The 22166-nt window shown below is 42.7% G+C and overlaps 1 protein-coding gene across 22 annotated transcripts in view; it reads left to right on the top strand.

Annotated features, from left to right (window-relative positions):
* Tenm2 (teneurin transmembrane protein 2) overlaps positions 1 to 22166 on the top strand; it is a 1230398-nt gene that overhangs the window by 953267 nt on the left and 254965 nt on the right. For all 22 annotated transcript variants that reach the window (XM_030245994.1, XM_006533290.3, XM_006533295.4 and 19 more), the window contains one exon: positions 10318 to 10556. In XM_030245994.1, coding sequence (XP_030101854.1) covers positions 10318 to 10556 — 239 coding nt within the window. The remainder of the gene's footprint in view (positions 1 to 10317; positions 10557 to 22166) is intronic.

The raw sequence follows: 22166 nt of genomic DNA, 5'->3' as shown, positions 1-22166 counted from the left end.
AGAAAGAAAGAAAGAAAGAGAAGGGAAGAAGGAGCAAAGAAGAGAAAAACACTAGAATGTGGTAGTCAGAGTAATAATTAGTATAGAGCACTGGAATACTTTAGTTATTAAAATAGTAAAGGCCTGAAAAGATCTGCAGTCACTCTGCAGGCTCCATTGTTTCTCAGATACCAAGGAACCTTTACTAATAGCTAGTAACACACATGTAGTCACTGAGCCAATACAGCCAATCAGAAGTGATTGTTAGACCCTCTTTGATCTTATGACAGAAAAATGAAGCTCAGAGTGTCTACAGACTCCGGTCCAGAAAGACCTGGTGACTTCCCTCTCTGAAATCAGACAAAATTTCTGTGTTATCACAAACTTTTAAAGTCCATGCATACACACATAGACTCTCATCAGGTCGGGCAATATTGGGTTTGGTGAGTAAAGCGCTGTCTATGTCATAGTTCTCAGGGCATGGGCTAGTAATAAAACTTGTATAGAAATGTCATGAGTAGGGAGCTTTGCTGGGCAGTCGTCTCTCCCAGGCTCTCAGTCAAATCTATCTTCTGATATGAGAGCTAGCTGAGTCGCATTGAAACATTTTGTAAATTATGATGTTTGCAAAGCATTGTAAAGCAATATAAAGTATTGCTCTTGGTGAGATCTGGTTCAATCATGGCTCCTCTGATTTCGTAATTCATTAAGTTTTGAAAGCAAACTCGGGACACAAGTAGGAGTCAAGAGGACCCGGAAAATATCGAGTGCCAACTGCAATCTGACTATACTGAGAAGCCCAGTGTTGATTGTCATTTGCTGTATTTAGAAACTAGCTAGAGGTCCCCGCTAAAAGCTAAATGCAAAATGGCCATTCAACCCAGCAAGTATGCTCGGAAGATGATCTCAAGAAAAACCGAAAGCAGGCTCACAAGACAATATTTACATCAATGCCCATGGCAACTTTACACACAATAGGGAATGGTAGAAATGTCTGCCTATGGATGAATGAGAGAAAGAAAGTAATATGACTACACAGAGGAATAGTGTTTGGCCCCCAAAAGGGATTCAATACCATTATGTGCTACAATGGATGTGTTAAAGGCTACAACTGGGGAGGGAGTATATTTTAAAACACTAGACCAGGAACAATAGAACAGACACTAAAAGGCCACAGTGTATAAATGTATTCATTGTGAAGTATCAAGAATAAGAAAAGAGGGACAAACAGAAGCTGAACCTGTGGTTGCCAGTAGTGAGGCATGGGAGATCACAGGGAATAGTGAGTTGCTGCTTAATGGACTTCAGGGGATAGGGGAGAAGCCAGTAGTGAAATCTCTTTGGAACTAAACAGAATTGGCCACTATTCAGCACTGAAAATGCACAGTTGCCCTCAGCTGTCCATGTAAGAGTGGAATGGTTAATCTTATACGATGTTAAGTTCATTTCAATTCTAAAGCTTTTGAATTCTAGAGAAAAACACTTTGAGGACTACCATGGACCCTATAGGTTCTAAAGATGTACTTACAGGAAAGACAGCAAGACAGTGAGACTGGAAAATGATCTTCTGCTTCATCCTTTCTTTCTTTCCATTTTTTTGTTTTTTTTTCGAGACAGGGTTTCTCTGTGTAGCCCTGGCTGTCCTGGAACTCACTTTGTAGACCAGGCTGGCCTCGAACTCAGAAATTCACCTGCCTCTGCCTCCCGAGTGCTGGGATTAAAGGCGTGTGCCACCACCTCCCGGCTCATCCTTTCTTTCTTTATCTTCCATTGAAAATATTTTTCATAGATTATATCCTGATTATAGTTTCCCTCTATATATCTCACTTCCTCCCTATCCATCCCCAATCCATGGCCACACCCTTTCTGTCTCTCGTCAAAGAACAAACAGGCACCAAGGAAATAATAATAAAATAAGATAAATCAAAAGCAAAGTCAGAATACAATAAATTTTTTTAAAAAGGACAAAACAACCAAAAGAGAAAGAGTGAGTGGCCAAGAAATGCAGATAAACACAGTCACGTATATTTGTACACACAGAAATCCCATATAAACACAAGACCAGACCAGAAGTCAGAGTAAGAAAAGAATCTGTAATGTGAAGACAATAAAGAACTTCCCTTTCTGTTAACCACATATGGCTGGACCTACCCTTTAAGAAGTTTACCCAGTGAGACTCTCTTGGAGAAAAGTAATATTTCATTTGCAAGTGGCAATCAATTGGAGATGGCTTCTGGGTGAGGGATGGAGACAGGTGAATGTTCACTTCTCCTATCAGCTATAGGGCCCCATCTGTCGCAGAGCCATGCAGGCCCCGTGCATGCCACCGGCCTCTGTGAGATACTATGAGCTTTGCTCATGCTGATTCAGGGAACCCCGCTTCCTGGATGCTGTCCGTTCTCCTGGCTGTTACCCCCTTTCCACCTCCCCCTCTTCCTCAGGGTTCCCTGAGCCCTGAATTGGATGGAGACATCCCTTTTAGGACCCAGTGTTCCAAGGTCTCTCACTCTCAACATATTGTCTGGCTGTGGGTTGTTTTGGGTTTTTCTAAGAAGGAGCTGGGGGGTAGGGGGGAGTCTGCTTTCCAATTATTCTCAGAGTAGTATAACCTGATGTCTCTACACAGTGGTTAACTTGGAGGCTGCAACACCATAAACCAGTATATCTGAGCTACGAACGCTGGTTGCAGGTCCGTGTGTACACTGTAAATTCGTCAGCATGGCCTCCTTCCGCATTAACTAGAGGAAGCTCTTCCTCCTCAACAAAATCCTTTAAGTATCAAAGAGAAGAAAATGTAAGGAAAGGTATGCAGGGCAGGACTCCTTTGTTCTAGAGGAGAGAGAAGCAAGAGAAATTTACAGGGGCTTCTCGGTGGTGAAGGGGGCACTTTCCAGAGTTGAAAGCCACCCGATTCTATTCTTTTGAAAGTGATTCAGATGAGAAATGTACCATGAGATCTTCATGTTCACAGAGATACCAAACCTGTGAAGATAAACCGCTCTACAGGTGGGCAGGGACGGGACAGATAAGGAGCAAATGCATTACCCTTGCTTCTTACAGACTCCTGTGAAGATTATCTGTGAGTTCCCAGCCACAAACGAGGAGCTGGACCAGAGATTAGCATACAGGGGTGCGTGCACATGTACAACCGTTGCATTGCTGTGGAACAAAGGGAGGTCAGAGCTGGAAAATGCACACCGTCACTAAGTGGAAACTCTAGAAATTAATTTTTAGAAATGCATTATCCCACTATTTTCCAATTCATTGGGTGTCCACAATAGAAGTGGTCAGCACTCATGCCTGGCGTACGTACCTCAGCAAAGACAGAGAAGTCAAAAATAGCAGTTTCAGGGGGTGGGGTGAGGTGGGGTGGGGGATAATAAAATCTATAAATGATGGAGGCTGGCAAGGTAATTGTCAATAAAGTGCTTGCTCTGCAAGCAGGAGGACCCAAGTTCGATCCCCAGAAACCATGTAAACAAACAAACAACAAACAGCAAAAAACAAAAACAGCCACAACAAAAACCATGTATGCGGCCATAAGGCTTAGAACCCCAGCAAGTTCCAGGCCAGTGAGAGATGAGATCCTACCTGAAAATAAAGGTGGACAGCGCCTCAGCCTCTGCAATTAGCAGTTCCCTAGAGGGTGCAATGTCATTTACCATGACGTCAAAAGGCTGTGTGACATGAACTCAGGCTCAGCGATTACCAGTTGACTTGGCTTCATACTTGTGACCTGGGTGTTAGATTATATACTCGTTACGGAAGAAGGTGCACATTTGGGCATGGTGCGTTAAGTCTTCCAAGGAGCAGACCTCCAGGCTCAGAGTTCAGATTCATGTTGTTCTTCAGCACTTCACAGAGGCATCTGAGGTTAGAGCGAAGAGCTGCTCTGCTCAGTGTCATGCCACTCCCAGCAGAGTTTGAAGTCTGGCTGTGCCTGGCTCCAAAATGACTCGGCCATCGTTTGTTTGTGTTTTCCTTCTCCAGACATTCTTGAATGCCAACCGTGAATTGTAACAGAGATTGGAAAGCAAGAGAGAGAGAGAGAGAGCAGGATCGCTCGGATAGGTTGACTGAGGCGAAAGTGTAAGGCAGACATGGTAACAGGATGATGAAGGGGTCCAGCTCAAGGTTCTGACTCTGTGTGTGGTGATGGAAGAGGTTATCCTGCTCAGTCACTGTATCTACAGGGGTAGGTTCTCCCTTCATCCACCCTGGTGACTAGGGAACTCTCAGAGCAGTCTGTTGGAAATGGCTGCTTCTGTTAAGTCCATTGTATGATGAACTCAAGGTCAAGTTTAATGTCAAAGTCACAAGTCTTGTTTTTGTCACCTAATATGTGTGTGTGTGTGTGTGTGTGTGTGTGTGTGTGTGTGTGTGTGTGTGTGTGTGTGTGTGTGTTTTCAGGACTCCCAACTTTAAACCTGAAAAAAAAAAAAAGGTCAACAAATTACTTAACAGCACCAGAGTTGGGGAAAAGAAGACTCGTTTCGTAGAGATGAATTTGCTCACAAAACACCAGGTTTCTTTAGTGACCTCCAGAGACCTTACCTGTCACGATGCATAGCAGACCATTCTATGAAGGAGAAAATACGTTTTACAATGTGGGGGGAAAAAAAGCGATGTTATATCACAGTGTGACACAATTTAAATATCGAGAGTTGGGGCTTCTATTTGGAAAACGGAAGGCGATAAATTGAGCTGCTAATTATTCCAGCTGTGAGTATTTTTGGTACAGCTGCAAATTTTGAAGAGCACAAAATAGAGGATTTTCCCATTGTTCATGAAACAAACTAATGCAGAGTGCCTCCTTATGAACGGAAAGGTCCAGAGATGGGAGACCTTGAAAATCTATTTTACACTGAATCGGCATCTAATCTGAGGGCTCTGTAATAGGAGAAAGATTTTCAATTGTGTTAATGGGATTACTGGTTTCTTCTTACTGTTGGTTGGTTTTTTTGTTTTGTTTTGTTTTGTTTTGTCAAGAACTAGCCATTTAAATCCTTTTCAAGTCTTAATTTTAAAAGTCATAGTTTACTTTTCAATCCAAATATAAACTTTTAAATGGAGGAAACAAGCACTTTAGCTGTCTCCCCAAATCTCCTTTCGTCCTCAGAAAATATTTTGGAGGGGTGGACCACACATTGTCATAATGAGAATTTGTTCTTCTGACAAATAATTTAAAGGATCACTAATATGCACAAAGGAACACATAGCACGTAGTTCTTGTCCCCAAGACACTTAATAGCCATATGCATTCACCGTTCACACAGGCTAAAGCTAAGCATGCCATGTGAATAAACTCTCTCCAAATTTAAGATCCCCTATCAAGTTCATGAAGTAAATAATGAACTTCTTGATCAACCTTCCAGGGAGATTAGCTAAATCACCTAAGTTCATGTGGTAATAAACATGGAGCCTAGATTCAAACACTGCCTGCAAGAACAGCAGGATGACAACTGCCTCCTTTGCGCGATCCTGTTGCTTTCTAAAATAACAGTCAGTAGGAAGAGTAAAGAATAATTAATATGGACAAAGAGGGCTGGCCAAATATTTAGCAGCCTGTCGATGGTGAGTTCACAACTTTGCTTTCTACTTTTAGGGTAGACAATTTGATTTCTCGATCAGGTGGACATTTCGTAAAAGACAGAGCCTAAGCGATTACCTGGCGTTGCTGGCTGGCTGGCAGCTGCGCATTTCCCAGGATCCTTGTCTTTTTCCATCTTAACCTGCGCACTCTCTTTGTCTCTTCTCCTTTCACCCCACACCTCCGGACACCTCCCTCTGTCTCCCAGGAACCGACCTATCAAGTTTCTCCTGGACCACCACCATCACTCTCCTACTGGAGAATAGAATATTGATGTCAGGAAGGATAGTGGTTATTTAACCTCTCTACGGCTAAATGTTTTATTATAACTCCTGAAAACCTAATTACAGTAACTTTACATGCTACGGTACACTTTATGGCGTGTCTCTTTATTAAGCCTACTCCTTTAAAGACAATAAACCCGGCGCTTCAAAGGGCATGGCAGGCGTAATGGGACTAAGGGAACCTCGGGTCCCATTGCACACCTGACCTCCCTCACCGAGTCCCCCACCCCTATTCCTGCTGGTTTTCAGACTTTCTCCTTTTGCTAGCTTTTCTGCCAAATTTCAGCCACCTCCTTGATTATTAAAAAAAAAAAAAATCTCAGCGATTAGCGAGCTGTGTATATATTTCCATCCGTTTCTCTGTTTATCCATGGGTTTATTTACAGGGGGCGAGGGGTCAGTTTTCTCAGGAGAACAACACTTGACACCTGTTCTGCCTGGTAACAAGAGCTGCTTTTCGGCACGTGCAATAGCATGGAGACCCTTCAGGACTTTTGTTGTGGTTCTAGAAGGATGTTTACTGCTGCCTGCTTCGAGCATGCGCAGTGGAAAACAGCCCCTCCTTGCGGGTCACCATCAGTCGTCAGGCTGCACTGTTGATGAGATAGCAGGAGACAGAGTGAGAAAGGAGAGAAGCAGGGAGAAGGGGAAAAAAGTCTGACCTTTGGAGTTGCTGCAGCAGGATTATTTGTGCAGTGCATTTCTGTTTCGACGCCCCGCTGGGATTTCCCCCTGGGAATAAAACCAAACCATCAAGAAACCAAGGAACCACCTCTAAGGACCCCACTGGTTTGTTGCCTGCTGGAAAACAGTACTTGGTGTTAAAGGATTTTATGTATTTAACTGTCTCTTGCTTGAGGTTAATGACAAAGTTTACTTGTGATAAATGGGGGAGGGAGAAACGGACTGTAAAGAAATCCCTAGTTGGAGCCGCGAATCAGCAGCCTCCAGTTCTGGAAGCTTCCACTGTGGGTTAGGCAAGCACTCTGTGAACCAGAGAAGTAAAATAAAAAAGTCACAGCTTTCTAAATTGACAGACTCCTCTTTCATGGATGCTACCGGCTAGGTTTTTCATTTGTTAGACTTCATTTTGAAGTCTCTCACGGTTGTTTAATCAGAAAATATGAAATAAAATAAATAAACTAAACGTGTGTCCCATTCATTTCCTAAGCTAATTGGATGCAGAAGCCTGGTCCAGCTCAGATTCCCCCTCAAATCCATAGCTTTGCTGTCCCGTAAAGTCCGTGGGAGGGTGACTGTTAGGAATGCTCTCTCCACCCTTATTAAATGGCTTTGTTTTCACATGAAGAAAAGTGATGACACTTACCCAAGAGATAGATTGTTTAAAGTGAAGCAATGATAGCTGTATTCCTGGGAAGTCACTGAGTCTTAGGATCCAGAGCTGAGCATACAGACCAAGGGGCAGGTCCCTCCTAGCCGTCTTGATCCATCCCAAGGTCCCCACCTATTTCCCCAGGATAAGTGTTAGAATCCAAGCCCTGGTCCGGCACATCCGAGAGGGAAAGAAGTGTGGGAGCACCACTTGGACTTTTTTTGTAAAACATCAAAAACTGGCTCCTGTCACCCCGTGAAGTGTTAGCAAACTCCCAAGGACAGCACTTTGGGGGCCCCTCATTTGCCTTGCCTTTCCAAGGCACAAGTGGCCAATTCTGAGAGCAATTGAGTTGTGCTTGAAAAATGTCAAGTGCATTTGGAAACTACACATTTTTGCTGACGCCTGGAGTCCTGAGCAGAGCTATTTCCATGACCAACCGCTGGGAAGAAGTTCAGCTGGGGCACCAGAAACGATTCCCCCACCACACACTGAGCAGGGCCCCTCAGGGGGAAAAGCTGTCTTAATAGCCGGGTCAGGGGGAAATCAGGAGTCTCCCCACAACCACATGACTGTGCCATTCCCTTGTGACTCTTGTTTCTTGTTATTGTATTTTACTTTTCTATTTTTCAACTTTAAAAAAAAAAAACACCAAAAACCATTTAAACAGAAAAGTTTGGTAAGGACAGCCAATGAAACGATAGGCTGCCGGGGACCAAGATCAGTCTTTATGCTGAACCATTTAGAAGTTGAGACTTTGTGACACTTTCTCCAACTGCCCTCTTCTGTCAAACCCACATTTTACACAATAGACCTATTCACAGTCTAATGCATTCTCTGTCCGTTGGACAGAGTTGTAAAGTTGTAAATAAGATTAGAATGTCTTAATCATCAATGTGTTTTGAAGCTATGTAAGACACACAGCCAGGGCATTCCTCTAACCAGAGGAAGCCCTGGAATTTACAGAGCACACAAATGATGCTAATTCAGGTATTGGTAAAATAGAAGCTGAAGATTGTCTCTTCCTTGATGGTTTATCTTTTCTTAGGTTAGTATACAAAGTAACAGGTCTTTACACAAAGACAATTTTTTAAAAATCAACATGGGGCAGTGAGTTCCTGAAGTTTATCCTGTAAAGATTTGTATCAACAGGATGTGGGTATATTTTAAGAGAAACAAAACTACATAGTTTTGGTATTTTTATTTAGTCATTTTTGAATACCAGAACAGAAATGGAAAGGGGGTTCCATTTAGCCCATACATGGGTTCCAATTAACAGTAATCAACACAGACAACATAGCACCAATGAGCAGTCTAGAACACACAGCCTCCAGGGATAATGCAGGACCCAGAGTCAGTGGGTCCTATTGTAGGTAGGATACTGGGTCTTGACTGCAGAAATACACATGCTCACCTATTGCTCATAGGCAAACATGTAATCTAATCTATTCTATTCTAAAACCAGGCATCGAGATTATTGAAGGAACCATAATTTTAAAATATAAAATGTTCACAGTACTTTACTTGCAGCATACATTATTTTGACCTTAAGAAATATCATAGGCCATTCATCAAACAAAAACTTGTATGACCACTGTGGTACAGGCTATATGCTAGATGACGAGTCATGGAATTAAATAAATCTGATGTAAATACCTCCTTAGTTTTTTTCTCTTTGTAGCAATTCAGTTCTGATGATGGAGACGGACAACCAGGAAGCAGCAGTGTATGGGTTGGGGAGCAGGGCGGGGGGGGGGGATATAGGGGGCTTTCAGGATAGCATTTGAAATGTAAATGAAGAAAATACCTAATACAAAATGTTTAAAAATGTACAGGTGTGTACATATATTGCATATAATAGAGAAAACAAGAGTGAAGGAAGGCCTAGACAAATATCGCTAGGACTGTAGAGTAAAGAGATGAAAGAATCGTCTTTGTAGTTGTGGCAAGTGCAACTACAAAATAGTAGGATTCCAATAACTCACCCATGTGTGCATGCATGCATGCATTCATTTAGTAAAGTCTACCTTGGATGTTGGGATCTTAACTGGGGGCTGGAAACATGAAGATGAACTAGTCCTATGTGACATTCAGACCCTGCCCTCAAGCAGCCAGACCCCAGCATCTAATTAGCCATCCTTACCTTTCGCCTCCTAGACATGTCATTGTCTTAAATAAAGTATAGTCAATCATGTTCAAATCTTAGCCTTGGCATATATACCAAATAACAGTCTATTGTCAGATGCTCTAGGAAGTAGCTTCCGTGTAGCGATCCTCTGAGAAGTCACGAATTTTTTTTCATACTTTGTTTTCTATTGTATAGTCATCACATTATAGGTCTTGAGTACCAAGGACACCATGTTCAGTTGATGGACAAAGATGTTTTTTAAAAATAACCATGATCACAAGACCTAACGATGCAGTCTGAATAGGGAATGTAACTAATGGTTACTGCTGAAGGAAGGAGAGATGAAAATGTACAAGCATTGAGGTAAAAAGAGGCAGTCTGGGATAATATTTTACAGCAGAGATTTCATCAAAACACAGAGCTCCTGGTTTAAATCCTTAGCCACTTACCCAGCTTCCCCCAGTCTGATGTTTCGTGTCTAAATTAGGGATATTATAGCATTTAGTTTGTAAATGGTAGTGACAACACATTTCAAGTGTCTTTCAATTGCACATATCTAATATGTGATAATACTTAGCATCAGCATCACTGTCATCATCTCAGAGTGAGTGACAGTAATTCACTTTTCATATTTGCTTTGAACACTTTGCCCGATTGTTCTGGAAAGTAGAATCTAGACACATCAGTAAAAGTATAAAATTGGAAAAACTTGTGGAAGTAAGGTATATTACCAGCCAAAGCCTCTGGGCCTAAAAGGTTAATTAACGAACACTTTACTAGAACTATAAGAGGTAAAGGTTCATGTCTTATGGCAGCCCAAACCCCTAAACTTAGTATGTGGGAAAGGAGAGCAAACAGGAGAAATTGTTGGGATACCTTTCCTTCCTATTTCATGGATGTTCATTTGCATCTATGAGGTACTACCATGTAACTATGGAAAACAGCAGCTAACTTCTTCATTACACAACCACAGTCAGGCTGATCCTTTCAATCTCTTTTCCAGGCACTTCCTTTTCAAGACGTCGTCTGGAAGCACACCCCTGTTCAGCAGCTCTTCTCCGGGATACCCTTTGACCTCAGGGACCGTTTATACACCACCACCCCGCCTGCTGCCACGGAATACATTCTCCAGGAAGGCCTTCAAGCTGAAGAAACCCTCCAAATACTGCAGTTGGAAATGCGCTGCCCTGTCTGCCATCGCCGCCGCCCTCCTCTTGGCCATTTTGCTGGCATATTTCATAGGTAAGTGAAAGCCACCTTGGTTTCATCCTGGTGGTGAGAAGGTCAAGGAAGAGGCCATGGACTTGTGAATTTTGAAGCCCTCTGATGTCTGTACAATTTGCCTGTTGGCTCTTAAAAACCGTAATTATGAGTGATGGATAGGATGATTTTTTTTTCCTCTTGGAATCCATTCTAGTCATGACTCTAGCTGACATTTATCGGAGGTGAAGTTATGCATCTTGGCTGTGTCTTTTCCTGGAGAAGAGCTAAGAATTACCATCCCCACAAATCCCAGCCTCCATTCCCACAGTAACCATCTAGATTTCTCTATCACTGGGTTTGAATGTAAACCAGGGCTCTGATATTCAGACAGCATTGGTTCTCTAGAAACTCGAGAGAAGGATAAGTGTCTGTGTACACAGAGCATCTTGACCAGGGAAAAGTTCTGACCAGCTCATTGATTTTCAGAGCTATGGAACAGAAATGGAATTAAGAGGCCAGAGGCTACAACATGGTCTTCATCCAGACTCAAACTCTCACATACAGTTGACTTGTCTGGCTTCCTTTCTTTTCCTCTGCTCAGCCTTGGTTCTCATCCCACTGTTGCACTTAATTTCAATAGAGTTCCTGTCTTGTGGCAGCAGCCTGCAACCCTGTGACTTAGTGTATGGGAAAGGGTAGCAAACGGGGTAACTTGCTGGGGTTCCTTTCCTTCGTGTGTGTGTGTGTGTGTGTGTGTGTGTGTGTGTGTGTGTGTGTGTGTGTGTGTGTGTGTGTGTGTGTCATGAATGTTCATTTGCATCTGTGAGGTACCACCATGTAACTATGGAAAACAGCAGATGTCTGGGAGCTCAGAGGCAGGGTGCCACGTGCACATGAGCATCCTGGGCTGGACACAAAGCCTGTTCACAGTTCCTGGCCCTGACAAAGAGCCCCATTGCCTCTGCTCTGTCAGCTAGGCTTGCCAATGGCAGATCTCCTGGCCCAGGCAGAGGCTATGGTGGTGTTTGCTAAAGTTTATTTGAAACACTTGCTGGTTCTGGCTTGCTTTTAGGGCAGCTATGACAGATCTCCCTGGTTTGGCTGTGCCATGTTGCAGAGCAAACCTATAAAACACCAGCTAAAAGAGGCTGACTCCAAAACAGTTCCAAACATGCAGGAAAAAAAATCTCCTCCCATTTAGGAAAAGAAGACAAGGCATTACTGATGCTGTCTAGTCTCTCTCTCTCTCTCTCTCTCTCTCTCTCTCTTTCTCTCTCTCTCTCTCTCTCTCTCTCCCCTCTCTCTCTCCCCCCCCCTCTCTCTCTCTCCTCTCTCTCTCTCTCTCCATATCGGTCCTCCTTGCTCACTCAGCAGTGGGACTCCTATACTTAATCCCACCCCTCTGGCTTGATACCTGCCAGAGAGTAGGCAGCCCCAGAACATCCCAGAACATTTGCCCTAAGCTCACCTGATGGCAGAGAGGTATAATGGTATGCCTCTAGAAACTTGGGGCCTTGCCCAAGTTAGACTACTAGAAGCCAAAAATCAATATACAGTTTTTATTGTCTTCTACAATATAACTATGCTTGTCCTACTATAGAAAAATGAACATTTACATATTCCTTATCAGCTGAATTTATCAGTAATGTCCTCTGAAATTGAGGATGCTGACACTCTGGGGAAAGGAAATGAGTCATGTTTGTCCGGGGTTTTGCAAAACATTTTGCACTCTTAACCCTCTGGGCCCAGTGGGAACTAAGGCCTGACATTCATCATCCCTGATTTCAAGTCCTGTCTGCTTCTCCCCTCTTGATAAAGGATGGAGCTGTGGATTGACTTGAACTGCACTCCACCCCACCCCAATCATCTAACTGAGATCTTTGTATTATTAGAGGGAATTTTGTGTGAGTCCCCAGGTAGCTGTTTCAGGGGGTTGGTGGAAGCAAATTGAATGTGCCTTTAGGGTCTTTGCATGATTTGGCTTTGTGTCAGAAACTTCAAAAAGGGTCCATGTGCTCACTTCTCAGGCTTAATGTTCTGCTGGGCCAGTGGGCACCATGGGGAACTCAGATATAGAAATTGAGGCACTGCCTGCCTCTGCCAATGGTGTCCCTAGTGTGTCTCCTCCACCCCTTGCAGGGGAGAGATAGATGGCTAGCTCCTGATTTATTGAACTTGATAGTTAAAATATAATAGCTCTCTGTAAGGGCGATCGCATAAATGGGCAACTGTGTAGTGAGAGTTTAATGTTTTAATCGGGTGTGTAACTTGTAAATGATGGATTAGAAAACATATTTATCCTTAGTCTGGAGGCTACTAGAGGCTGGGCCTGAGCACCTTACTATGGTTTATTGGTTTATAATCCATCATTCCGTATTTTGTATGCTTTAGGGAAGGTTATACTCTGACCCTGGAGTACTGAAAAAATAGTTTATGACTCCAACTGAGTGATTGTAACTGGCCAGTTTGCCCAGTAGTGATGACAGTAAAGGCAAAGGCGGAGCTACACAGTACTGTCAACTCCTCCCAGAGATGGCCAGAGATCTGCAGGCTCAGCGAGAGGTCCAGATCCTAAGTGCTGACATTGGACCCAGCCATCCATTTCTCCGTGGAGAACCGTTTGCCTTCTGAGCCTTGGCTTCCTAAGTACAGCATGAGGGCAAGATAGTTATTTACGCACAGAATCTCTGAAGTACAGTGAGGATTAATTAATGTGTATAAATCACTTTGAAGATGAAAAGCAGTATATTATTAATTACGAAGCTGCAGGGGCACAAACACTGCATGCCAAACACAGAGGCGAGTGTTGCAGGGCACAGGCATTGATTGTACCAACCTAAAACGAGCCATCGGGGAAAGACAGACATGGAACCTAAAATCCCAGGGCCCCTGTTAAAGAGACAGGCGCATGCAAGACCTCAGTCCATTCTGGTTCACACGCAACTCCCTATTCCACGAGAACATGACAGGTCCTGAAATTGAAGCATCAGCTCCAGGACATTTATGGGCAGGCAGTGGGTTTAGGCCTGCCAGGCACTATGACAAATAGGTCAAATTATCTTTCTTGCATGTTCAAACCCGTGAAGAGAAGCCTTTCCAGAAGCGAGCAATTTGGAATAGCTTTCGCCCCGTGATGAGTTCTTCCATATATCCAGGCATGTGGGTAGGTGTAAAAAACAGAATGCCAGCCAGCCCTTGAGTAGATTAGAAGACATGGCCCTTCACTGACTCTGGAAAGATTCCCCCAGTGCCTGCTCATGCAGCTGGAGTAAGAGAACTTCCATGGAATAATCTTCCATCCAGGCCTCTCTGTGCCAAGGTCCCCCAGTGGAAAAACACCCTGGAAGAAATTACTCTGAAAAGCAGCAGGAACCATCATGAGACCACTCAGCCCCTGGCCCAAACCAATCCTTGTCTAAGAGAGTTTGGCTGGGAAAGGCAAGGGAGCCGCTTTTGTGGGAGAGGACTTTCTTCTTTAGGTAGCTCAAGTGTTTTCATTGTCTACAATGTCAGAAGTTCCTCCATATTCCTACGTTTTCAAGTCATATAGAGTCAGTATAAATGATCGGTCTCTCATCTTCCTAGTATATGTAACACAACAGGAGCGGATTAGAACCTTCATCCTGCTTCAAGCTAGATGCATTCCTGATAAAAAGAACTTTTATATAAAGTCAAATGATGATTCCTTTTAAGTCGCATGGCCCAGTCACCAACATACTCTGGAATGGAAGAGGAAATTGAAAAATCATTTGGTAAGCACTGCTCTGAGACTAGTCGTGTGTCTGGCTAATAGCAGCCAAGTGAGGCGTTGTAGTCTTCTCTGCCTCATTCCCCTGGTCTTCTCATAGGCGCCCTGTCTTTCCCACAGTTCCCCAGGATTGCAGCCATCCTAAACGATTCACCCTAAAATGAATCCCAATGATTCCCCTAGTGGTGTCAATTCCTCTTATGCAGTTCTACCCTTATTCACAGAGAATATTGGTTGGTTTTTATTCTCTTAGTATCCTCTCCTAACACAGTGGGCAGAAGCTGTACCCCGCCCCACCCCCAGCCTTCTTCCCTATCCTCCTGTCTTTTGTTATGGAGGTCAGCAAACTTTCCCATAGAGAGACAATGGTGACTATTTGGGGTTCTGCAGAATTCAGCCATTGTGACTCAGATAAGTGGCTGGGGAGCATATCCACAAGTGGCACTGAGCATCATAGGTCACATAGGTTCCATGGGTCACAAAATGCCATTCTTCAGATTTTTTTTTATTCATTAAAAACAATTCTTAAGGTCATGTGCCAGACGCAAAGAAGCAGTAGACTAGATTTGACCCAAAGGCCAGAATCTGTCAGCCAATTCAAAGCTTTTACCACTCATTTGCAAATAACGTCTTTGCAGGGTGAAATTCCATTGCTTTCTAACTAGTAAGAGTTCAGCCATGAATCCACCAGAAATGGAACCTGTGACTCCCATGTTCTGACGCTGATATCCTAATCCATAATAAATAACTATATCTGGATACCTGGCCTCAGACAAAACATAAGAAAAGCAAGCAATGTTTTAAAAACCTTCTACAGAAGGTTCCATCCTTAAAATATGGCTTCTAACTAGACTTTTGAAACAATTCTTCAGCCCACAGATGGAACACCACATGAGGGGAAACCTACCACCCATTTTGCTACATGATCCGTTACCCTCCGCTTTTGTCACCTCCCACCTCCACCTGGTGGTTTGAATGAAAAGATCCCCATAGACCCATAGGGAATGGCATTTAGTAGCTGTGGACTTATTGGAGGAAATGTGTCACTGTGGGTAGCCTTTGAGATCACCCAGTGTGACATTCTCTTTCTGCTACTTGTTCATCTGGACGTAGAACTCTCAGCTCCTTCTTCAGCACCATGTCTGCCTGTGCACCACCATGCTTCCCATCATGATGATAATTGACTAAACCTCTAAAACCGTAAGCCAGTCCCTATGCAATGTTTCTTCCTTCATAAGAGTTGCTGTGGTCATGGTGTCTCTTCACAGCACCTCACTCTTCTGCAATAGCTTTATTATCCTGTTGGAAAACCTCACTCTTCATTGAGGTTTTTCCAACAGTATAATAACACTATTGGGCCATTTGATATCAACTGCCTTCTTCACTCGGGTCAATATTGGACTAGGTCTCATTTCCTTAAACTGCACAGAAGTTTTTACAGAGCTCCCCATATCAAGGGAGGAAGATACTTCCAACACATGACTCTGCTGTTAAATCCACATGATCCTAGAAATTCTAAACTAAGAGTCCACACAGTCATTCCTCATGACATACAACTCAATCTGTCATCCTTGAGTTAGAAAGCATACTTAACCCTTCTCAGGCTTTCAGAAGCTTCTCCACGTGACCAGGAAGGGAAGTCAGTAGAGTAAAAGATAGGAGCTTATATGTCATCTTAAATTATTCTTTAGCTCTTCAGATCACTGCCAAAATTATATATATATATATATATATATATATATATATATATATATATATATATATATATATATGAATGATATTAGAAAGTCACCTTGTCTTGTTCGCTGCTATAATTCCTGCTAAATATGAAATACTGTGTGTTAAGCTCCCCAGCTCTCTGTCTTCTGCCATTCTAACTTTGATCTGTGAAGCACGCGGGCCATCAACATGTCAGGATGTTAAAAGTGTGGTAATTTGGGGTGCTTTCAGTTTCTTTTGAAAACAATGAGAGATTATTTTCTATGGAAACTAAAAGCCTACCGTGTGTTTAAAGTTGCTACACTTGAAAATTGATATGTTGAGACTCATACTTGATGAATCCTGCTTTCTCGGCTGCTATTTTGTGTATTCTCATCTCAAAAAGTAGAACAGGTTTTAGAAAAACATAAAGAAAATGACAGCAAATGATGAGACTCCGATGCTTGCCTGGCATCCTTTGTGAGGATGCATGCGGTTTAGGAACGTCACTGGTGCTCTCGCTCAGACCCATTGCGCATAGGCTGTCTAGAGAGATGGTAAGCCCCACCTGCTTGACTTACAAGTCACAAGGTTGCCTGCTGTTATTCAAATGGCAGAACACCAAGTGTTAAACCTAAGCAGTCCAGCAAATAGCATTTCCATCTAACTCCCTGTCCCCAGATGGTCCAAAGGAAAGAAGAGCTATGCACAAATAAGTCAGGGGACCCAGTTAGGCATTATCTGCTCCGATTGTATAGCTGAGGGTTCATCTAATAGATATGCTAATGTGCTCTTAACCGGATAATAAAGTCCTGTCAGCGCTTACACACCAGCGAGTCTTTGGCAGTGGGATTGTCATTTCATAGTTGTACTCCTGATTTCAGAGGGCCTGTCAATTTACAGGAAGAAAATTAAGTCATTCATTAGCTAGGCCTCTATCACCCGCAGCCACATGTAACATTTGTACCTCTTGTTTGACATTGGACATAAGTGAGTTCTGCTTCTGAAAAGGGAGTGGCTTCTTTGTGAACATGTGAGTGCAGTTTCAAGGGCCTGTGCCCAGACACTTCAGGATGGTCAGTAGATATGCCAACCTGCCTTGCTTTCTTCCCAAGATCCCTGTCCAAAGTCCAAGGAGTGGCCAGCACTAGCCATTCCTGCCTTGTCTGGTAAGAATGAGAGCAAGAGAGAAAAGCCAAATCTGACTTTGTACAGTATGCTCAAGCAAAATCAAGGAGGGACAGGAACAACTGAAAGTCTGTCCTACAAGGACTGCTGGTGTCACCTTCTGGACCAGGGTTCAATCTCTACAAGGACGAGTTGACTGGCTGAGCATGCTTCATCTTCTGTCATATCCAAGTTGCTGCCCAAGGATTTGCCCTTCTCACTGTCTCTGAGGCAGTTATCACTCCAGTAGCCATCACATCTACAACTCACAAAAGACTTTTTTAATAAATGTTTCCCATGACACTGGGGATTGACCCTGTGGTAGGCAAATGCTCTCCCTCAGAGCCATACTGTGCGCTAGTACTTTTGATTGGTCTCTTCGAGTAGTAGCCAGGCCCACAGTCTCTCTGCATTCCACAGGGAGCTTTTGAATTCTTCATTTCTTAAGTCTTGTTCATTTCTTCATTTCTCCAATCATGGGCACAGATCCTAATGTATTCTCCATAAGTGTTCTTTTCTTCTGTATTCAGTCTGTAGCATCATGGTAGAAAGAAGTCCTCGTCCTACTGTGGGTATCACACTGGAGATGACATCACAGAAGATGCATCAGAGAGGCCATGTTTGGAATGTGTGCACTTGCTGCACTTGCGCTCTATATACGGTTTAGTATTACCGGCCCTTAGTTTCTTGTCTAACCAAACAGAAATAAAGCATCTATTTATGAAGATGCTTCAAGCTGAAATGGAGAGATGTCTCAGCAGTTAAGAGTATGCAATAGTTTGCATAGGACCCAAGTTTGGTTCTCAGCATCCATACCAGAGAGTAGGGACTTATGTGTAACTCCAGTTCCAGAGGAATTGAGCTCTTCAGGCAGCTGTACACACACGCATACACCTACACACACACACACACACACACACACACACACACACACACACACACACACTTAAAAAATAAATCTTTCTTTAAAACATTGATTAGCACATAGAGAATCACTCTGTCGATCTAGTACATACATGGCCAGTTGTGTCCCAGTATGATATGCCTCCCCAAGGGGAGAAGGTCCATTAAACTGACTCCATTTCTTTGCATTCATCAACTTTACTTTGTCTGTTTGGGAAGACAGAATCACAGACCACATGGTAACAATGAGTAGACAGGTCACAATAACTTATAACATCAGCCGGAAGATACTATTTGATTCCAGACACTCAAAAAACATGAGAAAATATCTGAGTCTTGGAATGATTGCCATGCGAGGTCCTGGCACACACCAGGAGCTCAGCTATGCTGTTATTGTGACTACTGTATTAGTTCTTACGCTGTAGGCCAAGTCTAGTAAGAATAAACTAGGCTTGGGAGCCTGTGTATCCCACAGCGGTGACTAGCCCTGCCTCGCTTGTAAAAGGCAATCAAATATTTGCTGAATTAATGAGTTCTGCTCAGGATTAGATCTGAGTTGGATCATTTGTGGCAACTCCTTTCCAAGTACCCCAAATCCCTAATCCCTGGTTTCGCTTGTCCTGTCATGTGAAAGGTTTCTGGCTCCCTGACATTGTAACAACCATTGTGGCAGTCCCGGTTGCATTTCATGTTAGCATTTAGGCAACGGAACATTGGGGAGGCTGTTTAAAGCTGTATGTCGAAGCTTTCATCCGGAGGCCTGTGCTTCCCTGGAAGGGAGGGCACCGCCTCCATGAAGCTAGGAAGTGTTCCTGTCTGGCAAGCAGCCATTGGCATTCACATTACAAAAGCAGAGCAGAATTCAGCAGGAGTTCAAGGTGAAGAAGCAAATAATGGCATAAATCTGAAAGTCTGTTTGCTGTTGCTCCGTAAATGAGGACGCGCACGCACGCGGAGAAATGAATGTAGTCACGGTGAGGCACCAGATACAGAAAAGAACTATTCTATGGCGAGTTGGATCTGTGCACACAAGCCATATACAATCTTTTGTGTGCCGAAATGCCCTGCTCAGCTATGTAACCTCCCTCATATGACAGATCTGACCCAAAGCAAACCCCCGAAACATATGTATTTCTCTTAAGGTCACCTTAAACCAGGCTTCTCATGTCTGCCAGGGAAAATTCTATTACCTAAAATTCATATTCTGATTGTGATGAACAAATATAAAGAAATTGTGCCCGGGCCCTGGTATCAAACAAATCATTACGTAGATTGATATCTCATAGTAAGAGCCTCCATATCAGGAACAAACAGCCCATCGACTGTATTAGTACATTTAATACTGCCATAAAAAGAGGAGAGTGCATTACATGGGCTGCTAATTTTATTTTTTATATCATCAACTTTTTGGCCTCAAGTAAATATTAAAATATATCAGAAAGATCTAACAGCAAGGTTATGAATTGGTATTAAAAATTTTGGGAAAGGGGACAGGAAAAAAATACTCTCCTCCCCTCTTGTAACCAGAGAGAAATTTATAAGAAACGGAATGCAGCACATTTCAACGCTTTTTACTGCTCAAAAAACAAAGGGAGGGGTGAAGAGGGAGGGGCAACTTGCCCTGGTCTTTCAAGTCTTTTCATCATGACTTTCTTCACAGCTGCGAGGGAAGGCCCTTCCCTTGGGCTGGGTTTTCAGTCAAGTTAGGTCATTTGTGGGAAGATTTGTGCAAACACGTTTGCCTCTCCCCTGGGGACTGTGATCTTTAGAGAAGAAGGACATATTACCTTACTTTTGCCTGGGCGGCCATGATGTGATTCTCTCCGTTTGCTGACTTATATTACGCCATAAGCGCTTTAAAGTCACCGTAATGAAGTTTAGATTAGACGGGCTTCTGCTCCCCAGAGAGAAGGGAGTGGCAAGCAAGGCCATCTCCTTCTGTTCCTCAGGCCGTGATAAATGCAATGAAATCCTTCCAGGAAATTTGGAGTGCCTGGGAATTAGATGCATTTTTTTAAAATAAAACTGGTTTTAAAGCTACTTTATGTCCTAAATTTTATCACCATAGACTTCTGGGGGGAATTAGCTAAATTTAGAGTATGTGTATTTAAATTTTCTTTTAATAACAAGAGTTACAGACTTCCTGAATCTCGAGAGAATTGTGGGGTTACTGTCTTTCCAACAGGGGTAGGGGGAAGAAATCTTATAATGTTGTATGCTAATATTATGTATCACTAATTTATGTTAATTTGAAATGTATTAAGAGCATATCTATAGTCTTATATATGTGAGTTTATGCCTTTCTATTGAGTATGAAATTTTATTTTGCCAAGTGATTGATTGGTTACACCGTGTACAGGAATCTGCTGACCAATCCCAGAATCAAGGACGTTTTTACTTGGCTTTTCCCTGTTCATCTATAGTCTCCTAAGCAACCCCATAAAAGTGTACAGTTAATAGAAGGTTTAAAAAGTCCGGAGTAAGTTATGTTTTGCATAAGTGACTGCAAGTCTAACGTTAATCAAGCACATAACAGTGATAAAAGGCATGAGTTCCCTATTTCTCAGGACCATCAGGGGACAGAAGCGATACTAAAATGCTTTTTATTGACTTATTGGTATGAGTCAATGGCCCATCATCATCTGTTTTCTTTCCCTGAAAGGTGGAATGGCTGATCATTCCACTGAGAGAAAGTAAGGACATATTGTGTCTCTTGCCATCTAGTCTGTTAGCAAATGACAACACTGTCACCTCCTTTAAACTTTAAATAAACAAAACAAAAACCTGGCCTCTGACCAGCTTACACTTCTTGGGACATCAGGAGCCAAAAAAAAAAAAAAGAATTCATATCAAAGAGGACGGGATAAGGCTAAGAACTAAAGAAAAATACATTGACTCTGAATAGAATTAGTTAAAAGCATTAAGTCAACAATGAAGACTATGAAATTCTATATCAAGGAGGATAAAATATGGAGACACTAGAAAAGTATAGGAAGACTGGCCCCCAGAATACCAAATTATATATAATATTCCTCACAATCCAACCAACATACTGAGAAGAAAAGCAGCCATTGAGAACAGAGGTGATGTTACGCCCCCTCATCTGACATCATTAAGTTTTTGGTTCCCTCGTGAACTACTAAAATAAACAATAGTGGACAGCTCCACATTTATCCAAATAAACCAGAAAGCTACCGTGATAGAGGAAATTGAGTTTATAGACACAGCAGGCTCTTGCCTAATAGATGAGAGTAATGTGTCTAATGCTGCGCATCAATCTATATTTCAAATATATTATGAAGGGGACTCTAAAGAATAACTCATCCTGCAAAATCGTTTTGCACTGAGGGTGGTTTATCTTCTGTTGTGTCTAATTGATATCTATGTAATTTGGCCCTTGGCTACTGAGAATGATGTGGAAGAAAGAAAGAACCAATGTGGCTGTTAGTGTCTAGGGGAACACTGAAAGTTGGGATTTCCAAATCACATTCACCCTCAGATCTGGCGTCTTAGAATGTCCCTTTGAAGCCAGACAGTAGCTGTGTTTACTTTGTAATCACATGAATGTGTTCCCAAGTGTCTTCAATCCTACTCAAATGTAGACAGGAGGAGAACCGTTTTAGGCCAGGTTCTCTCAGTGCCTTGCTTAGCTTATCTCCGTGGCATTAAATGAATGTCTACTAGACTCATTTGAAGTCACCCTACAACATAGCCTCCAACGCAATGCAGTGGATGAAGGAACTGCCATTGCTTAACCAATGTCTTTTTATCCTAACTGGGACACACTGACAGCACCTCACTCCTTGGTCATGATATAGCAAGAGGCTGGGGATAATAACAGAGAAAAGAGGGGAGACAAGTGTCCCTGTCTGGCCCAGGTATATAGGCTCACACCAATACACACCCCCTTCAGCTCTGACAAACCCTGCCTTCAAAGTTCTTGTCAGAAGCATTGTTTAATGTTTGTGGTTTTAGTGGACACAAAAAGGATCAAATGAGTTTATGGAAAAGTAGTGATTATTCAGTGTATATAGTAAGAAATTATCAAATAGGCATAGTTAGCATTTCAATCCTTAAACATTTATCATTCCTTTATGGGAATGTTGGGAGCCCTCAAACACCTCTTTTCTAGT

This window comes from Mus musculus, chromosome 11, assembly GCF_000001635.26.
Source record: "Mus musculus strain C57BL/6J chromosome 11, GRCm38.p6 C57BL/6J".
Lineage (NCBI taxonomy): Eukaryota > Metazoa > Chordata > Mammalia > Rodentia > Muridae > Mus > Mus musculus.
This window is presented reverse-complemented; position numbering and strand designations above follow the sequence as displayed.